This window comes from Trachymyrmex septentrionalis, unplaced genomic scaffold, assembly GCF_001594115.1.
Source record: "Trachymyrmex septentrionalis isolate Tsep2-gDNA-1 unplaced genomic scaffold, Tsep1.0 scaffold66, whole genome shotgun sequence".
Classification (NCBI taxonomy): domain Eukaryota; kingdom Metazoa; phylum Arthropoda; class Insecta; order Hymenoptera; family Formicidae; genus Trachymyrmex; species Trachymyrmex septentrionalis.
The window spans coordinates 552,921-573,549 of record NW_017305843.1 but is presented as its reverse complement, the minus strand read 5'-3'; the positions used below and the strand labels follow the sequence as shown (position 1 = coordinate 573,549).

Here is a 20,629-nt window from a genome sequence, read left to right as displayed (position 1 = left end):
TTTTTAATATTCCTACGACTTTTGATTACTGAGTTATCGCGGATTAAATAAAAGAATTATTTTGACTTTAATTGCTCATAACTCCATTAAAAATTGTCGTATCGTATAATTTAAAAAAGAGATTTTTAAAGCTGAAACTTTACTCTATCAAGATATATAATATTTATATTGTTGGTAAGAAAATAATTGCGGTTTTTATTGATAGATGTCTTTTAAAAAAACGCGATGACTTTTTACTTAACCTAATATATAAACGCTTTGTTAAAGCTTACCGAACACCCTATATAAATGTATATTTGAATTTATATAGGAACAAACTGTAATATGGCATGTTTATATCCAATTTGATTGCTTATAATTTGTATAAAAATGAACATGTAAAAAATTTGTTTTCAATCAAAACGCTAGATATTAAAGAACGTAATCAAGCAAATGTACATTATTTTATTAAGAAAATAATTATAAGCAATGAAAGAAGCATTGGAAAATTATTGAAAAAATAAAGCCAGGTATGAAAGCCATATCAAAAAAACATTCAAGGAATAATCTTCTGCCTTTACATTTAAATTTATATAAAAATCGTTCAAGATTTCTTTCTTTCTCCGACATTACTTATTTCAATTACATCTTGTTTTAAATACCTACTTTAAGCCGGCACTGAGTCGTGTCAAGAGAGAGGGACTAACTATACTATGCCACCAAAACGGTACGACGCGACGTGTACCGTACGTTCGCCACTCGTTGTTCATCTCAGTTTTATCAACATATTTTTTGTCTTTCTGTCTTGCATTCTCTCTCTTTTTATACTCCTTTCTCTCTCTCTCTCTCTCTCTCTCTCTCTCTCTCTCTCTCTCTCTCTCTCTCTCTCCACCACTAATGATTCATTGTCAACCACAAATGCAAAAAAGAAAGAACCGTAATGGTATCGCCTCATCGATTTCTTGAAATATTAACAGAATGTTCAGATGTATAAATTGGCTACTTAGTAATACTTAAAAAATTAAACAATTCGTAATTTCTAATATTGTTTTTTATCAATTACAATTTACCCATATTAATCTTGGATAATCATAATTTGCATACTTTACAGTATAATTGCATGCTTTACGTCTTTATGGCGAACGCAGTTTTATATTAGTATCTTGAAAGTATTACGTGTCTAATATTTAATTCATAATTTTTTTATCAATGACGCGAGATAAAGTTAAGCTTTATAAAATGGCTAAACCTTTCTCAACGCGCATTAATTAGAAACCTGGAGATTTAAGCGCACGCGAAAAAGATCGCGCGGCTTAATGAGACTCTTTAACGCGATTGGGATGTCACGGAGAGAAATTGCTAATGCGCTTAACAAGACGATTAGAGAATATCCCGTGCACTTTGTGAAGATATGCGGTTTACTTTTACCAAACGATGCAAATTGATAAAACCGGTTCACCGGCTAGTATTATTGCGCTCCAAGATATACGATGTACTACTTAGCTGCGTACCGTGGTTAGAGATTATTTTATCAACCCTTCGTCACTAAGTTTGCAAAGTCAGAGATTTACGTCCTTTTATCTTCTCTTTTAATGAATATATCAGTTTATGGAAGATCATGTTTGCAGTCTTTAAAAATGCACGAATTCTTTTCTGCCATTGTTAGTGCCATTTTAGTGTACTATAATCTGTATTGTAAACTGTTCATCGTAAACCTTTACTATAATATATTTATCGGTTTCGTTAATTTTGTATAACGTTATTTACTTATCCATTACATATTTATTATTACTTATTTGCTGTGTACATATATATTAAATGACTTATTTCAAAATCATTTTAAATCTATATTTTTATGAAGTTTTATAATTAAAAGCATTTATATGTTTCAACATGTTTAAAAAATATGACTTTTAATTTTTTTATTGAAGTTCTTTAAGATATAAATAGATAAAGATATAAATAGAAAAAAATATAATAAATAATAAATAATAAATAATAAAATTTATTTATTTATACTATTGTTATGTAACTTATATAAAATTTCTTTGACAAATGAAATTACCATTTGCTTCTCTAGCTCGCAGTTCTTGCACCGTTATACAGAGGTCGACTATTTACGCGTAGCTCTTAATTTTTCAACATTTTACGTTTTTATACATATATTTATTAAAATTTATTAATAAAAATTATATAATTTAGTTATTCATTTTTACTATTACATAATAATGTATTTTTATTATTTGCAAAATAATAAAAAATAAATTACAATATATTTTTCATTAAATATTTACTCAAAAGAGGATTTAAAAAAGAGAAAATTAAAAGATTTTTATGATAATATCTTCCACTTTTTAACTAAAAAATTGTAAAGGTAATTATTTTTACAGCAGAAATATCTAATTTAATACTGACTAATTTAATGCTGAAAGTTAGTGATAATTACATATTTTAAATATTAAAATCACTAGACAATAGTACCTTTAATACTCAAAGTAAATATTTAATCTCTACCTTCTAATATTAAATGTCTACATTAAATTATAAAATTTAAGAAAAATATAAAATAATTGCAGACCGTGACATACATAAAGGTTTGTTTTTTCATACCGCAATGAACTGCATCAAAATTTCCCTTACAGTTTTTTGCTAAATTTTAAATATATATCTATTCCTTTATTACTTTAAGTAGAGAGAATATATATACTTTGTTACTTTAAGTATAGGAAGTATACTTAATATATACTTATATAATTTATTTATAAGAAATAGACATAGATAGTGGAGATATACACATTTATACCTAGGTTATGTTCCAAAATTAACTGCCAGTATTGAAAATCTATAGTGTATGTAACGTAAACTACAGCATTTTGAGTGCTGGCAGTAAATTTGGAACACAGCCCTAACTTTGGAATGTACTGATCGTATCTAACAGAGATATAAAGAGATGAATGATCAAGAACATATTAAAGTGGTAGTCGTACCTTAAAAAACGCGTCACAAGTCACAAGTTTGCCAAAGCAAGAAAAAAACAATTTATTTATAAATGTGTATATTATATCCATTTTTTTCATTTGTTTAAATTATAAAATATTGTTTTTAATTAATGCTAAAATAATATTAGATATTATTTTGTATGCCGAATATTTCGGTCACGGCCTTGTGTTAATAAATTGATATTAGTTGATACGAACCTGTTTTCTTGTTCTTCAGTTACCAGTTAACCATCAACGCATCAACGTGCACGATTCGGTAAACTTGGTTTTTGAAAGCAAGAAGGTAACATTTTCTGAAGGTATTTTTAACAATCACATGTGTACACCTGCGCGAATACATGTACGCGTGCTCATACATATGTCTATACGTTTTTTAGCGCGTGAATGTATATATACATATATTTATACAGCTAACGCTAAATATTCATAGAAAATTCATTCGATTTGTATTCCCAATGTGCCGAATATTCCGGAACACAGTAAAATAATTGTCACAGAATTCAAATATTGATAAAATGTTCAAAATATTATATGAATACGCCTTGCATAATCACGAAAATCACTTACGAATGAGCAGTAGTACATATCTCCTCTAATAGACACGCTCGCGGCGGAGATGCATTTTATTCGTAAACAAGAATTACCTAGAAAAAAATATAAAGAGCGCAGCATTTTGCTTGTAAAGTATGCTCTAAAATTGGGCTTCAAGATAAAAGCACATGAAATGTATTCCTCATAGCAGAATTTTGTTTAAAAAATGATTCAAGGACGACCAAAGAATTTCTAGAAAAATTAAAATTTTGCAGAATATACATGGAACATTCTCAGAATATTATATAGTAACGATATATAAATGGAATTTTTAATCGATATTTCAGTGTTGCTTTTACATTCCGTAAATATTTCAGGATTTTCCAGAATACTCTTGGAATGTTTCTCTTAAATTTTAGAAACATTTTATAAATATTTCAAGAATATGTAACGTTAGCTGAGCACAGTCGAATTAAAAGTAAGTTCATTATTCCTCAAAGTAGAAAATACTTATAATACTTTTACAAAATTAACACAATATTAAAGTAAAATTTTATAATATTTATATGTCTTTCTTCATTAAAACAACATTTTTTTGTTTTCATAGATAATACTAACAGGAATTACAAAGATAACCTACTAAATCATCATATTTGGAAATTTATTCTAATTATCTTAAGGTTAAACAAAGAGAATCATATAAATATGAATCCAAAAGCGCCTTAGATTTTACGTTTAATTTTAATATGCTGTATTTTATATTTTATATTGCTTTATTTTATTAAATTTTATTATACTTATTTAAATTTACTTCACATAAAATCTTACTCTGGAAACTTTTAATATTTAGCCGAAAAACGTTTTTAATTTTTACTTTTTTACTTTAAATATTCTAACTTGAAAAAATGTTATTTTAAAAACGTAAAAAGATATATTTTTGTAGAATTTTTACTAGTTTACACAGTAAAATGCAGCGGTTTGAGAAAAAATTCAATCAGAAGATATATTGCAGCAGATTGATACCTATATTCTGTTCTCCAATATGTTTCTCTCTTGAATCCGCAAATAGAACATGTCGAAAAGTGACAGCACAAATTGATTTAATTCTTCGGTACTTCTCTCAGTATAAGAAGGATTAGAATTTAGCAACGACAAAATAAATTTTTTGGATATTAGTATTATTAATAATAACAATCTAATTGAATTTGACTGGTACCATAAGTACCTACGTATTTGAGAAGATACTTTAATTTTTTATCGTCACATCCACTCTTACAAAAAAGAGGCATAATAATAGATATGACAGATAGAGCGTTTTTATCATCGGATCCTAAATATCGCTAAAAAAATTTTGGACACATTATCAGTACATTATTAAAAAATGATTATTTGATTGATTTAATTTTTAATATTATTAACGCACGTTTAATCAAAAGAAATCAAAAGAGATTGTACTTCTTGGTTTGTACTCTCCTCTCTACCTTATATTCCAAAAATTTCAGGCGAATTCAAAAGCATTAGTAAAACTTTCAACACTACATTAGCTTTTATTAGATTAAATAGTTTGATCAAGGGACATAAAGATTCTCCCAAGAGAAAAGAGAAAAAATATTGTGCGTAAAATCTCATGTAAACCTTGCGATGCCTCTTATGTTGGACAGACAGAAAGAAAACTTAAAACTAGATTGGTTAAGCGTCGTAATCATATTAACCGGAATAGTAACAACCAATCGGTGATTGGTCACAGAACAGGATTGAATTTGAACATGACTTCGATTGGGAGAATGTCCAATATTGAATCGCAATATTGAAGAGCGTTTTCTTAATAAATGTTTAATATCCAAGTATCTTCATATAAAATAAATAACAATAAATAAAGGGCAAAGTAAGAGTCAGTACGTTTCGTTTTTGAAAAATTGAACAATTTACATATGTTTTTGAACTTTTCCAAGAGATCTGATACACTTGCGACTGTGTAATCGTACGTGAATATTGTCGAGTTCTACATCAAGACCCGAATTGTGCTTGCAATGAATTTGCGAACATTTGTATTGCGGTTTACTTTTTTTTTCCGATATTTGTCTGAAGAGGGCTCAATCTTGTAGCCAAAACTTGTTACGATTTTCATTATTTCTTATCTTTTATTCTTTAAGAAGAGGACTCAATCTTGTATCCTTTATTTTTATTTTTATTACTTTCTTCGATTTTATTTTTCTTTATTTGTAGTTTATTCTTTTAATTAGATGACTATTTTTTTAAAACGAAACGTGCTGACTCTTACTTTGCCTTTTATTTATTATTATTTATTTTGTATAATAAGAGTCCTTTAATTTTGTTAAATACTTTCATATACTCATGCAACAAAATCGTCTCAATTTACGCTCAGATACAGAGAATGTACATCAAACTTATATATAATTATTACAAGACATTAAGTAGTTGCATTTTGTCGATTTATACAAATTATTGTTTATATATTGATATTGTTCTTTTTTCTGTTTATTTTTCTTGTCTGACATGTCTTACTTATTATATTAAATGTATTAGTCATATTTCGTTCGAGTTGCGATTAATATGCGTTTTTTAACTTGATAATCTTTAGTGATAATAAATTTTAATTAGTTTTGATCCAATGTCGAGATGAATTCCTTCTACGTCTTGAGATGAGTCGCCAATTTTTTAATGTTAATTTGTAACTCGTTGGATAGAATAATTTCGAAATATTTATAAAATAATTGTTTTAATGTTTTTTTCGAATAGATTACAACATCAAATCTGTTAATCTAATAGTGATTTTTTCTCGGACATGAAGGGATTGATATTTTGAAATTGTATTGCTGAGGATGGTTCCAAAGTGAACTAAAACGTACTATTTTTTTAAATAAAGATTTTATTTTCTGGAATAAAAATTTAATATTGCGTATTAACTACTACGCTGACTCTCACTTGCCCTGATTTTTTTTAGAGATTTTTTGTTCTCTCAGTATAGTATATCCAAATTATCTTTTATTTTATATGCTATAACTTTTTTATTAATAAAAATATATTTATTGCTTGTTACTGTTATATTTCTTAATATCTGGCGTTTAAATTGAAAACAAATTGTTTCATTGTTATAGTATATTTATTTTTATGCAATATTTTTATATAATAAATATGTCTGTGTAATAAAACGTATACGCTAGTTGCGTAACTCAAATGAGCGTACGATACACCGTCTCTCGAGAAATGCGGCATAATAGATGTTCGAATCTAAACGATACATATGCGATCGTTATAGAAAATAGTGTTAATTCAACATATTTTATAGATTATTAATCATTACATATTTATTATGAGCCAAATTCACATAACGTGCGAATTTCAAAGTATTAATATTAACTTTTTTCGTGGTAAATCTATATCAAAAAGTAAGTATAAATCTATGAAAATAATCGTATTTAGCCACTTATTTATTAAAAATATTTTAAAAATAATCATATGATTAATTATATAAATGGTTTCAAAAAGTTTTCAAAAGTAAACATGTGACGAATGTAAAAGAAATAATTAGTACAGAGCATGTACTATAGTTATGGGCAAAGTTATTCCTCAAACAAGAGTGACTAATCCTCTTTATAAAGTTATTATAAAAGTATGTATTAAGAAATTAATTTGTTTCGAGATAATCAAAAGTATAATAAATTGTTAAATAATAATTTTTTTAAGTATATTTTTAGAAATTTTAAACATTTTGAAAATACTTGGGGAATCAAAAATATGCAAATAAAAATTTTAGATGATAAAGGAAAAAATATTTAAAAGATTGAAGTGAACATACACTTCTCATACGCGCGCGCGCGCACAAACATACTTCTCAATTAGTATTGATGGATGTTATAACTAATAATTAGTGTATGCTGTTTTAGCTAAGAGAAGCATGATTTTGTATTGATATTATCTATAATAATATTTATATATACTCTCTAAATTCTTTAAGGTGAAATCTCACTCTAAAACAGTAAAATCTCACTCCAAAATACTGTCACTCTTATTTAAGAGTGACAATATTTTTATTTTTTTTATTCAAGAGTGACAGTATTTTCACTCTTTTGAAATGAAATGTTACTTTAAAGAATTCAAAAATTAAAGCTACAAAATAAATATATTTACACATTATGTAAAAGATTTGTGGGGCAGATGTTAAAGTGCATATATAGACATGTATTTGGCGTGTGGAATGTTGCATGTTATTTTGGATTTATTTTATAAATTAAATATGATTCACTCATATTTGATTAACAGCTTGTTTCCATTTATTTCTTTAGTCCAATTGATAATCTTTCTTCTTGACGGGAAACTGTAAAATGTTAGGTCAGGAATGTTTTTCTCAGAATTTTTGCATCCAATTACACAATCTTTTACAGTTAAAATAAATTTAAGTCGTTTTTATTAATAATAAACAGCGCGTGCCGACTTCTAGTTTAGGCATCTATGTTACGCCTGATTTAGCCGATTGGTGGCACCACTTGAGCCACGCAATTAATATTATAGATAACAACTGATATTGAAAAAAGAGGTTAAAGAAATTGGTTAAAGAAAGAAGAGGTTAAAGAAAAGGGAGAACTTAAGTTTGATAATACTTTTTTAACATCATCGAATTCGATTATTCCTTTTTCAGCCTTTTCCTTTCTCGAAAAATAAAATCCGCGGATCTGCGCGTGCACCATGCCACGGGCGCGCATGTGCATCTAAAGAGCGGCGGACCAGCATCTCTCTTATAAGATGTGTCGTTTAGTACGAGAATATTACATCTAGAAGATATTACGTGTGTTCACTAACGTGATTGTTTCAAGGTGAAAAACCGTGAAAGGCGACGCATTGCTACTATATTACGTCAAATACCAGTGAGAAGTGACAATGAAATATCAAATTGACATCGATTCGATGTCGATTCCATTATCATTTTTCACTGGGTAGCAACAAATAAGTTCGATTCGTTGACTTCCTTTTCAGTTATATATATAATCGCTTAATTTTGGTATTTACATATACTGTAAAAATTCTAAAAAAAAAGAAAGTGTGGTATTACGTATCGTAGAAGACAGAAAAACAAAAAGAAGGAAAAGAAGAATTTTATGCATCGTTTATTGAAACAATTAAACTTCAAACATGTCACTGTTTGCTTGTTGCGTGCGTCAGGTGAGTCATTGTTTGTCAATAGTGAGTGTCTTCTATTTAGTGACACAAATTAACATAAATGTTGTTCTATTTTTCTTTGCATTCCATGAATAACAAAGATAAAATGATATTTGTATTACTAAATGAAAGACACTGAATGTAATGATAAAAATATATACAAATTATATGTTTTCTTGTTTATGGACAGAAAATTGAAATTTAATAACACGATTAGAGTCGACCGCGCGCATATTAATCGCGCGCGACGCAACAATTGAATTTGTCGTCTATTTAATTTTTTTTAATAATTATTTTATTGTAAAGTGATATCAACATATAAAACATTACAGATAAATAAATTTATTACTTATATAAAATTTTTATTAACAAATTATTATTTTTTATTCTATTATTTAATTATTTTGCTCTTTATTATTTATATAGAATTTTTATTCTTAAATACAAATTCTGTATAAATAATAAAGAACAAAAATCTCATAATAAAATAAAAATAACAATGATTAAGTAATAGAATGAAGAATAATTTTGCATTTTTATTATAATTTTTTATTATAATCTTTTATTTTTGTATTTTTTGTCACTTTTATGTCGCCCATTTATATTATTTTTTATATATTTTTAACCCTATATATATAATAAATTTTTTGTTTTTTATATTTTTTGACAAATTAATATTTTATATAAATAAATAATTACCCTATAAAGATAATAAAATTAATTCTTTACCTCAAAACTGTAACTTATTAATTTTATAATGTTCTTATTGTTAAAAGATATATTCGTATTTTTATTGACGTTGGTAATACTTCTTTTATTAAAATTCTGTCATTCGTATAATCCATCAATCGATTAAAGTAATATCTGAATGTGTTATTATGATTTAATTTGTTAGATTAGTAAATAATTTAATTAAAAGGAAAATATATATTTTAAATAAATGATAGATCTTATTAATATATTTGTGTAAAATGATGAGATAATTTAAATTTAAATGTAAAAGATATATATTATATATAATATATGTAAATATATCGAAATAGCGCGCGCGCTGATTAGAACACACGCAACATATCGTCATATTTTTTATATAAAAGTTATAATAACTGCTAGCGAAAGAAATAACATTGAAATTGTTTGCAATGCAAAATAATCTGAATTCTCTTTGCTCACCCCTATCGTTCAGGTGACAAAATCGGTAAATAGAAAAATGAAGTAAACTTATAAGGCTCTACCACGGGCACCAATGCATGTGCGTGCATGATACATCTGTATTCATGTGTACGTATATATCCATGTGTTTATGCATGTGCTCGCGCCCACGAAGAGAGTGAACGTCAAGCCGCTCGCTAGGATGAACAGATACATTTTACGCTATTTAACAAATTTCATGCTCAAGTGTCAAAGCGACTGGCGTCCTTGCTGTAATCAGCCGGGGGTTATATTAATAGAACGCGGCGATTCACTGTTTTGCAAAATTTTTCTTAGAATCGATTTCGTAGCCCTTTACTTCATCGGTGACGTTGAGTCCGTACGAGCGCGAAGTTACTCAATATCGCAGTAAACAAATTACTTTTAAAAAATCTTAGCGGATGAACAAATTATTCGCTTATATTTTTTAACAAAAATTTCTGATATAATGACGCATTCGAAGAACAAGCTGTCAGCGTTATTGTGTTATTCTGTTTTTATACCGTTTATTAGATATAAAACAAAGACATAAAATGACTCACGTTCTCCGAGTGTGCCTCTAATTGCTTTCTCATTTACTTTTGCGGTAGTTACATTGAAATTTTTCCATGAATAATGCAACATAAGTGCGGAAAACATAATACGCAAGAATTTTCTTCAAGTAATTCTCCAAGGAAACATGTCTAAAAGAAGTTACATAATAAACAAAAGTTTAAGCCCGTTTCTACCAATGTATATTAACTTTAATCTCAGTTCAACTTACACTTTACTTTTTTCAAATTCTCAGAACTGGAAAAAGATGAAGAGTTAGTTATATAAACCGAGATTAAAATTAAAACTATATTGGTAGAAACGGGCTTAAATTTTTGTTTATTATGTAACTTCTTTTACTGGGAATTAAATCTTTTATTCAACATCAAACTAGTGTTTCTTCGTGGAATTTTTAAATTAGATTAAAAATTTAATTCAGCGGTATATTTTTGCATTTTGGGAATTAATTTGCATATCTTCGCATATCGTCCTTTCACAGAATAATCGAGCTGCAGAAGAGGCACTACAACAGATGCTAGCGAAAGATCCGCCAGAGATCTCATGGGAAAACACGTTGGGTTCACCCAACGGCGTGCCCTTCGATGATGACACAAAGGAGTTACTGAGAAAGTGCCTCGATGTCTCCGTGTTGCCACCAACCAGCGTGACGGAGCTAATCAGACGAAGCAATGTGTTCCCCTTGAAGTTTCCAATTAACACTGTAAGATGCGCCGCTTTGAAGGACAGGGGAATCAGCACGGATTCTATCGAGGTTTGTATAAAATAAGTTATTTGCTCAAGCGATTAGTATACATAGTTAGACAAAAGGAACGGATGCTTAATCAAATAATATTTCTATTTTAATTAATACTTCTTTTAAATATTTGTTAAATACTTAAGAGAGAAATTGTTTGAAACTTTTATTATCAAAAATTTACTTGTTTTGTTTAGAAGTTCTTTAGAAGTTCTTTACAAGAATATATAGTTTAAAGATTATAATTCTGTCCTTGAATCTGAGATATTTCTTTTTATCATTTTTTATAATGTGTAATAATTTCGGCTAATTTAATACATATTTAATGATCTTTAATGACATTTTTTAAGTTAAATGCAAATTCGGTATATCCACTGATACATGAAGCGATGTTGCCCTTGATTGCGCGATGGTTGAAACACAAGCGATTGTATGGTAGCCCTGTTGAGAAAGTCATGTATGCGGACATGGGCCTCATCCAATTCATCCATCGCCTATTGGATAAGAGAGTGGCCTCCTTCTGTGGAGCTAACGATCGATGGAAATTACTCGATAACAAGAGTGGCTTCGATGCCTGGGAGAGTGTTGGCACCGATCAGGAGAAGGAACCATTGGTAAGTACATGACATGATCGTCTTAATCAAGTAATATAGTTTATAAAAAATAATTATTATGGTTAAATTATCTATAGGTAAAACAAAAAGATAAGGTAATAACAAAACTTAATATAGAGAAAATACGTACAAGACCTTCAATGTTAATTTATTTTAAAATTAAAATTCTTTTCCGATTATACAAGCAATACCAAACATAGGCTGAATAATATTTGACTTTCAATAAATAAAAGTAAAAATATATAATTGTTCTTTTTATATTATCACAAACGTAGTTATATTATTATTTAAATATACTTAAATAACGAAGTTAAGAAGTGTTTTTTTCGCAATTTTCTTACAAATAATATTTTTATAAAAATTTCTATTCTTATTCTTCTCCTTTTACTCTTTTACTTTATAAGTTTATAGTATAGGCTATTAAATTGCTTACAGATTAATGTAACGTTATGTACATTAATCATTTACCGATATTGGAAGTTTATTGGATGTTAAAAACAAGTTTCATAACATCATCTTTTCTCGTATATCACCTTCATCGACGTCACAATGCTTTAATAGACTTTAAAATCTCATGAATAGGTCCTAGCAAAATGCTTGAGCTATGACGAGATTAAACTGTCAACAATGATAGTGGTGTCGTCTCATACGGAGTTCATAAACGATGGTTCGCGGAATAATAGAGGTATCGTGAGCCGTGACCCAGACGCCGTCCAACCCAGAGGGGTTATTATGGGTGTCGTAGGCACAAGGTTCTATGCATTTATTTAATTCCTCCTTCTTCAAGAATATTTTTATACAAACTCTCCGTAACATTGCGTCTGTAGATGTGTTCTATTTTTGTCTCGTTTGCATGTGGTTATTTATAACTGTTAAAAATTTTTGCGGTTAAAAAATGATTAAAATGATAAACAATCAGTCATTTTTAATATACTTATATATTTTAATATATTTTTAATATATAACTTTTTTATTTTTATTACTATTATCTTTTGTAAACATTAGAATTTGTCGTTGCTATGTTATCATTAAATTTGAGCCACTCGTACGTTTAATTTGTCATGTAGATTCGAAAAGCCCCGATATATGGAGTATCAGGACATTGCCGTTACGCCACAGCAAAACAATATGGATAATGGGTAAGCAGTAACTTTCCGTAATAATTGTTAATTAAATACAAATTTATTGAGCTATATACACAGAGAAAAAAGTTTTTTAAATTTAATAAATGTAGTAATTGGAATTCAACTAAATTGATTTTTTTTAATTAAGAAATGTAATTGATTGCATTCAAAATTTTTAGAATTAAACAAAGTAATTTTCATTCAAAATTAAATTGTTTCCTCTGTACACATATCCGATAAGAAACATCGCATCGCATATAGGAACATCTCAGTGCTTCGATAATCTATCTGTAGTTAATTTTTTTAATTTTTCCTCTTAATAATAGTAAATTTTAATTAATAAGATGTGTACATGCATCATTTCTACCAAAATTTGTTGCATATGTAACTTGTATTTGTGGTAAGATAATAATAGATTAATAATCGAATTAAATTACATTATAATGTACACCACTCTCTAGTTCTTTTGCAGTATACAAATGAAACTTTTTTGAAAGAATCAATCTATGCGAAATAGATATGGATCCGCGATGGATGGCACATTCGAAGAAAAACGCGGGATGCGTGTTTTATGGGCCAAGTTTTATGGCGAGGATTATCACCCGCTCTACGATGAAACCGTGAAACGTATGAAATCGAAAGAGAACAGACGATATATATCATTGGGTAATCAGTTAATCTTCGATATCGAGAATTACATGAAGAGAACTTTACTCTCCGTAGAGATAATACTACTCGAAGCAAACAGCCGCGCCGAGAAGCAAAACACCACCGCTTTCTTACACGTGGTTGGTTTTGGTCTCGGTTAGTGAAGCTTTTATTGTTAAAGCTTATAAGATTAAAATTAAATATTATAAAGATAAACGTTATAAAACTAAAAACTTAAATGTTATATACAATAAATTATTGAAATTATTTTTTATACTGTTCTCTTTAATTATTTATTAATTAAATAATTATTGGCAGGTGTCTGGAAAGTACTTCAAGATCAGGAAGTCTACTTCCTGAAAACATTCGAGATTGCCATCAAAAAGATGAACAAGAAGCTCAAATACGTTTCTGACATTATGTTTGCTTATTTCCGGCAACAAAAATGCGGTGGTGCGGGAAACGGCGATTATCTGGGTGGTTAGTATTTAATGAACGAATAAATATAAATATGCTTACAACTTTTTTATACACCATGATTATTTTTAGATATAAAAATACATTTTGCTCTGAGAGAACCACATAGCAGACTGTTTCGAGCCAAAGATTCAAGTAAACTCCTCGTTGTAACTTATGCTAGTGATGGAAATACGTTACCAGGTTTAAATTATTTATTTCATTATTTATTTATTTATCTAAAAATAAGTGTTTGTTTATTTAATATCAATAATATAAACAAACTTTAGGTGACGTCACACACCGATTTTTATAGCTATTTTTTATCAAAGTATGAAAATGAAGAAATTTATATTTAATCTTAGCTTGAATTGAGTCTTTCAATTAAAAAAATTTTTTTTTGTTTTATATAATACTCGATTTTACACATGTTTAAAGTAGTGTATATTTTTTGTGAGTGGAATTGTTTTTTTACTATTATTAACTATTATTTTAGTGTTCTATATGTGTATGTCAAGCTTTAAAAAATTGAGTATAAATTTATTCTTAAGAAAAAATACTGCTTTAAACATGTCAAATACAAAAAAATTTTTTTTAATTGAATTTTTTAATTAATGACAGATTTTTTTTATACTTTGACATAAGAACTAACTAACATAACTATAAAAATTTGAGAAAAATCCGTGTCTGACGTTTTTTAAGATTTACTTGTGAAATATCTTTATCAACATCTCTCTCTCTCTCTCTCTCTCTCTCTCTCTCTCTCTCTTCAAGACAATGATGTTCTTTTTACAGGGAATGAATTCTGGGTAGGAAGTCTAGAAACCAGCGGCGATCCTGCGGCCGCATGTAGCACTCAAATAACCGAGCTGCATAATTCTAAGATCAATCCACGCGCGTGCGGCGCCAGCTTACATGTCGCATCCGCGGAGCACGGAATCCTGCACATATCGGATTACGCGAAGCTCCATCTTACTTAGGTAACCCCCGACAAGCGCCTCCTTATCAACGCTGGTCTTCCTTGCCGAACGAAGTTCAATTTTGCGATCCACATATGGAACTATGAATGATGTTGCCTTTATATTGTCAATACGGCAACACACATTTTCATTCAGTTGAGATAAAATCTTGTTTTTTTTTTCTTTGTATTTGCTAGCAGAAGTATTAGAATTATCAATAATACATTGCGTGTATTTACTAGGCAATATTCAATTATCGAAAAAATTGAATTGTTCAATGAAAAATTATTATTAGGAGTTTATTAAATGATTTATCCCTTCTTTACTCCATTCCTTATCCCCCTCTATGCAATAAAGAAGTTAATTAACTTAATTATTTAAATTTTTTGCTATAATAAGGGATCTTAATAATCTCACATATTGCTCTTACAAGGGAACCACACGAAATGATAAATTCTAATTTTTATGAAATTTTATATATGTATATATATATACATATATACATATATATATATATATATAAGTTATATACAATAAAAAGATGAATTTAGAAAATATCCGTTGCGGCAGAAAAACGGTTTGAAAGGATAAAATCCCTTTATGTGATAAAACAATTTTCAATTTTTTCCATTATATCTCGAAACTATTCGAGATATCAAAAAAATGTGTTATACAAAAGCTTTACAACAAAATTAGCTCTATTCATTTACGTCAATAATATTATAATAAACAATTTTTTTTTTAATTAAAAAACATTTTTTTATATCTCGAATAATTTTTAAAACATAACGAAAATCCGCCTCTCAAGTAGTACACAGCGCTTACAAAGCGTTAACAAAGCGCTAAAAAAAAGCATACAATCACTTTTTTGGTACTTTACAAGCGTTACTGTGCTACTTGGGCTATATAAGGAGTGACCCTTTCAAACCGTTTTTTAGCAACTAATATTTTCTAAATTCATCTTTTTATGTAATCTATATGAGGGGAATTTGCCTACAAATCGATTGCCTACAGTATCGTTTACCTACATCACTTTTGCCGACAATTCGTTTGCACACAAAAATTATTGCCCACAGTTCGATTGCCTATACTTTTGCACACAAATAAAAATTTTAGAAACGGAGTTACTTTTGCCTGCATGGTGTATTATTGCCTACAAGTATTATTGCCTGCAGCTCTATTGCCTACATACATTATTCCCTATAGCTCACAACCTTCCACGCGAAATGAGAGCCGTCTCACACCAAAAAATGGGTTGATTAGGGTCAGATTTTTTTGGAAAAATATTCCAAGTGGACACATTGTCTACGCTGACACCCCACTGTTCACATGACAGATTTCTTAAAAATATAAATTATTTTCTTATTTAATTTTATATTTGTGGGCAAAAGTGTCCGTAGGCAATCAAGCTATAGGCAATAATATATTATATGTAGGCAATCGAACTGTAGGCAATAATTTTTGCAAACGAACTATCAATAAAAGTAATGTAGGCAAACAATACTGTAGGCAATAATATATGTAGGCAACCGATTTGTAGGCAAAAACAACCATCTTACCTGTATGTATATAAAGTTTCATTAAAATCAGAATTTAACACTTCGTGTAGTTCCCTTAATATTTTATATAATTTTCAATTTTTGATATAAATTAAACATATATAAAACTTGATTTTGGGTCGTAGTATTATTATAAAAAATAGATTTATGTATATATGAAAAAATTCATATATTATCAGAATTATAAATATAAAATATACAAGCTATAAGAGAGACATAAAGACACGATTAAAAGATATATTTTATAAAACTGTGTTGAAAAGTTTTTTTATTCTCTTTACGACTGAGACAGTTTAATTCCCTGTCACTCAAAGTCACAAAAAATTAGTTTAAAAATATTATTTAAAAGCACATTATCCCAATACGGCGATCCCATGCGCGATCAATATCTCTCGACGAATGCGTTCACTCAAACTTTAGGAAAGGGCCGGCCCGGTGGACAACGGGCAACGAAGACCATCTCGATCACCGCGAAGTCAGCGTAGCCGCAGTGCGGACGTGGACTGTCTGAAAAAATATACGGAGCGTCGAGTGGAGGAACGTCGACACACAGAGATCAGCGACACCAGCAAATTGGACACTTCAAAGTGGATGCCTCTACCAAAGAACGTACCTCGGAGGCAGCAATCGGGGGTGAGCAAAAGACTCTCGAGGGATGAACGGCAAGAGAGCATCTACGAATCGGCTGAGGATGTTGAGAAATGGCCAACGAAGCCACCTTCATCAACCGACAATCGATCCTCCAGACTTGTACCCGAGATCGTCGGTCGACCTCACTACACCATGAGGAGTCACAGCACCGACGTAACCATTCTTAAGAGACCGGAGAAGAGCATCACTGAGCAGCGAAGGCACACGGACTGCAGCGACCCGCAAACTATCGCCATGAGGTTGACCGCGCACATTTTCCACGTCCGAAAACGAGAAATGCCGTGATCGGGATTGTAGTTGAGATTCGTAGGCGCGATTGAACACGATAGTCATTACGGAGCCTCCAACGGGTAATGGCGTCTAGTTTCGGTCAGATTTCTCTGCTTCCTTCGTTCGCCTTTTCCTTCTGTGTAGCCGAGCCGGTGTTCGTAATTTGTCGATGAAAATTCACGTTGGTGAACTGAGTGCAGAGCAACGTGAAAACATAATGGTGCCTGGTTTGCTCCATCGACCGGAACTAGTCGCTAATATCTTTTCACGTTGTGGCCCTCATCGTATATTTATGGTTCATACCTTTGACTAAAAGTTTCATAAAAATAGCTATTCGATACATAATAACGAGAATTTTCGAAGTTTGCAAAAGTTTGTTTTAATGTTCAAATGTATTCCCTTCTCCTTTATTTGTAGGCAATCGAGTTATAGTTTTATTTACGTGGGATAATATTTGAAAAAAAAAAGAGAGATTTTATGATAAAAATTTTATTTCTCTGAAAAATATGCATGGATAATTAATATTGATTTTGCGATTTTTTTCTAATATATTTTAAGTCATTTAATAATTTAATAATTGAGCATTCTTTATTTAGAGCTATCAAAAACAAGCTCAACTTAATCAGTTATATGTGCAAATAAAAAATTATTATATACAATAGATTGCTTCAACAGATATTTTTAATAATGATTAATAAGTTTGCTGTGGTAACGAAAAACAAATATAAATTTAAAAACGAGGCTCACAAATTTTCATCGAAGTTATACATATCGCCGTATTAACAGAAAAGTGACATAAATAAAAAATTAGTATTTTTTAGGTATTTAGTGAAAGGAAATTTTTGTAAAAATGTATTAGTAAAATAACATTTGTACAAAGATAAATGTATAAGAAAAATAACATTTGTAGCTCATGTGTTTATGTGAAAAAATATTACAACTCTAACAAAAGATGAAATTTATACTACACTAGGATTGCAGTGATCGAATTTTGAATACTTACACATGATATAATTTTAAAGAATACCTTATAATTGAAAGCGTATCATGTTTACTATCCTAATTAAAATATTGTTTCAATTCAGAATTTAAAAAACGCTTTACTAAAAAGTTGTTAATTTTGAAACGAGTCATTTTTCTATCAACCCAGCAGTGCTTGAAGTAATTTATTGCAGTTAATCATGGATGACAATATGTTTATCAGAGATATGAGATTTTTGCTTTGTATTTGTATTTGCGTGTGAATATGCGTTAATATATAATTGAAATAACAAATAAACGTTTGAGGCAAGAGTTCTACATAATTTTCTCAGATGGCTACCACACATTAATGATGCGAAATTTTATCGAGAGACATCTCCCCTTACGAGAATTGGCTGTGAAATCACGAAGAGCGCGGCTGCCCGATGGATGACGTTTACCAAAAGTCCGTCACCTGTACCAAGGATAAATCCTGAGAGGAAAGATTCCGTAACGGAACAGCATAGAAAGGACGAAGGATCGCGCAAGGACGTGGACGCTTCCAAATGGCAACCCCCCAGAAAGTTTTCTCCGATAAAGGACGAGAAAGGACGAGAAAGGAGAAGTTTACAAAGACAAGGTACGCAAAACGGTCATTCTTACGAGTTATTACACGCATTCGATTTATGCAGACTTTAATAATATTGAATGTTTGATTACAGATGAATTAGATATTGGCAGAGATCGCTCCTTGAGCTTTGTCGATACTAATGAGCGAGCGAAAGACCGCTCCTTGAGTTATGTCGACACTGACGAACGAGCAAGTAAACTTAGCGAACGTATGCGCGACTTATACGATTTTAAGACGGAGAATGAGTGGCCGAAGAGGGCAGGGACTTCTCGGGAGAACACTTGGATTAGCAAGAGCAGCAGCGAGGAGGAGAGGAGCAATTATCTACCGATTCGCAGGAATAGCCAAGATTTGGAATTCAATGACAGAATCGATATCTTTAAGGTATCTATTGAATTTTTTTTAGGATTAATAGTAAGATCTGATACTTTGAACAGTTAGCTCACCTTATTTTTATTTTGTCTTCCGCAGTCCAAGACTCAACATGAGGAGGACAAACGAAAACCAAAACGCAATATTTGCAAAGCAAGGGAAGTGTTTGTGGACGAGCAAGACGAGCGTCTACGAAAGTTCAATGACAAATTGCGATACAGTGAGGATTTCAGTGCGGAGCGACTTCGCGGCCGCGAACGGCGCACTTACTCGGATGACTACGATGAGAAGATAGTCCGACGAGAGTCTCGTACATCCCGGCAGCCGGAACTAGTGACGTTCAAGAGGGATCGGCCAGAAGCACCGGCTATTAGGAGACTGGTCGATAAGGAGAACAAACGGAATTCGGACGTGAGCATGAAACCACGCGATTCCCAAGTCAGCTACGTAGAAATAGACTTCACAAAAAGAGACTCGCGTACCAGTGACGCCAGTTACGTCAGCGTAAACCTGGGTAAGAGGGGCAGTGTTGAGTGCAAAGCCACCCGAATGATCCCCGATATCCCGCCGAGAAGAGCTTTCAGCCAGAGCGATGAGCGACCATCCACCCCGGTGCCTCCGATCGAATTCAACGACGAACGATACGTTCCTAAGAAATTATCGGAACCGAAAAGGGACAGCACTAGATATAAAGTGTACTTAACATAGGAAATACCTGCGAGAGCAGGCATTTCGCGAAGCGAATGCCGCTTTCGCAGGGTTTTAGATTAATATTTAACGTTTCGACGAAGAGGAAGTACAAGTTCGACGTCGGATGGAGAAATAATCGTATGAAGAAAGTTCGACACGATTTTTCACAAAAATCGCCAATAATACTCGTGCAGCACAGACCTCCAAGGGACATCCCAAAAACGCCCAGAAGAGGACTCTATGTCTTAAGGACGTTTCCAGGATCGTCGAATAAAGAGGAGGATCCCGTTTGCCTACAAATCGATTGCCTACATTATCTTTGCCGGCAGTTCATTTGTGCATAAAAATTATTACCTACAGCTCGACTGCTTACAAGCACTTTTGCGCACAAATAAAAATTTTAGAAACGAAATCACATTTGCCTACATGTATTCTTGCCAACAGTTCGATTGCCTACTGCATGTACTCTCTGCTTTAAAAACACAAATTCTCTATTTTAAAACAAATTCTCTGCTTTAAAACATAAATCCTC

The 20,629-nt window shown here is 30.6% G+C and overlaps 2 protein-coding genes across 3 annotated transcripts; both read left to right on the top strand.

Moving 5' to 3' along the window:
- Window positions 1-3,211: 3,211 nt before the first annotated feature.
- Window positions 3,212-17,018, top strand: LOC108753222. 2 transcript variants are annotated; one of them, XM_018494635.1, is made up of 10 exons: window positions 8,503-8,690; window positions 10,909-11,181; window positions 11,514-11,777; window positions 12,360-12,529; window positions 12,845-12,916; window positions 13,419-13,705; window positions 13,868-14,029; window positions 14,099-14,209; window positions 14,801-14,985; window positions 16,944-17,018. In XM_018494635.1, exons 1-9 carry the CDS (start codon window positions 8,661-8,663, stop codon window positions 14,983-14,985), a joined length of 1,554 nt encoding a protein of 517 aa, XP_018350137.1. In that variant the 5' UTR covers window positions 8,503-8,660; the 3' UTR covers window positions 16,944-17,018. The 2 variants fall into 2 exon arrangements, with proteins under 2 accessions (XP_018350138.1, XP_018350137.1); XM_018494636.1 differs by lacking the exons at window positions 8,503-8,690; window positions 16,944-17,018 and adding an exon at window positions 3,212-3,277 and having other exon boundaries at window positions 14,801-15,133.
- On the top strand, window positions 16,103-20,187 carry LOC108753125. Its single transcript, XM_018494465.1, has 5 exons — window positions 16,103-16,228; window positions 16,944-17,413; window positions 18,758-19,044; window positions 19,127-19,419; window positions 19,507-20,187. Exons 1-5 carry the CDS (start codon window positions 16,103-16,105, stop codon window positions 20,113-20,115), a joined length of 1,785 nt encoding a protein of 594 aa, XP_018349967.1. The 3' UTR covers window positions 20,116-20,187.
- The last annotated feature ends 442 nt before the right edge of the window (window positions 20,188-20,629 follow it).

What these genes read in the sequence shown, in the direction of transcription:
- LOC108753222 (XM_018494635.1), top strand. Translation starts at nt 8,661, where the DNA reads ATGTCACTGTTTGCTTGTTGCGTGCGTCAG. An exon ending in TCAGCACGGATTCTATCGAG is followed by an intron (nt 11,182 to 11,513) that starts GTTTGTATAAAA and finishes ACATTTTTTAAG; the next exon opens with TTAAATGCAAATTCGGTATA. An exon ending in AAACGGCGATTATCTGGGTG is followed by an intron (nt 14,030 to 14,098) that starts GTTAGTATTTAA and finishes GATTATTTTTAG; the next exon opens with ATATAAAAATACATTTTGCT.
- LOC108753125 (XM_018494465.1), top strand. Translation starts at nt 16,103, where the DNA reads ATGGTGTATTATTGCCTACAAGTATTATTGCCTGCAGCTCTATTGCCT. An exon ending in CCGCAAACTATCGCCATGAG is followed by an intron (nt 17,414 to 18,757) that starts GTTGACCGCGCA and finishes TAATTTTCTCAG; the next exon opens with ATGGCTACCACACATTAATG. An exon ending in GAGAAGTTTACAAAGACAAG is followed by an intron (nt 19,045 to 19,126) that starts GTACGCAAAACG and finishes GTTTGATTACAG; the next exon opens with ATGAATTAGATATTGGCAGA.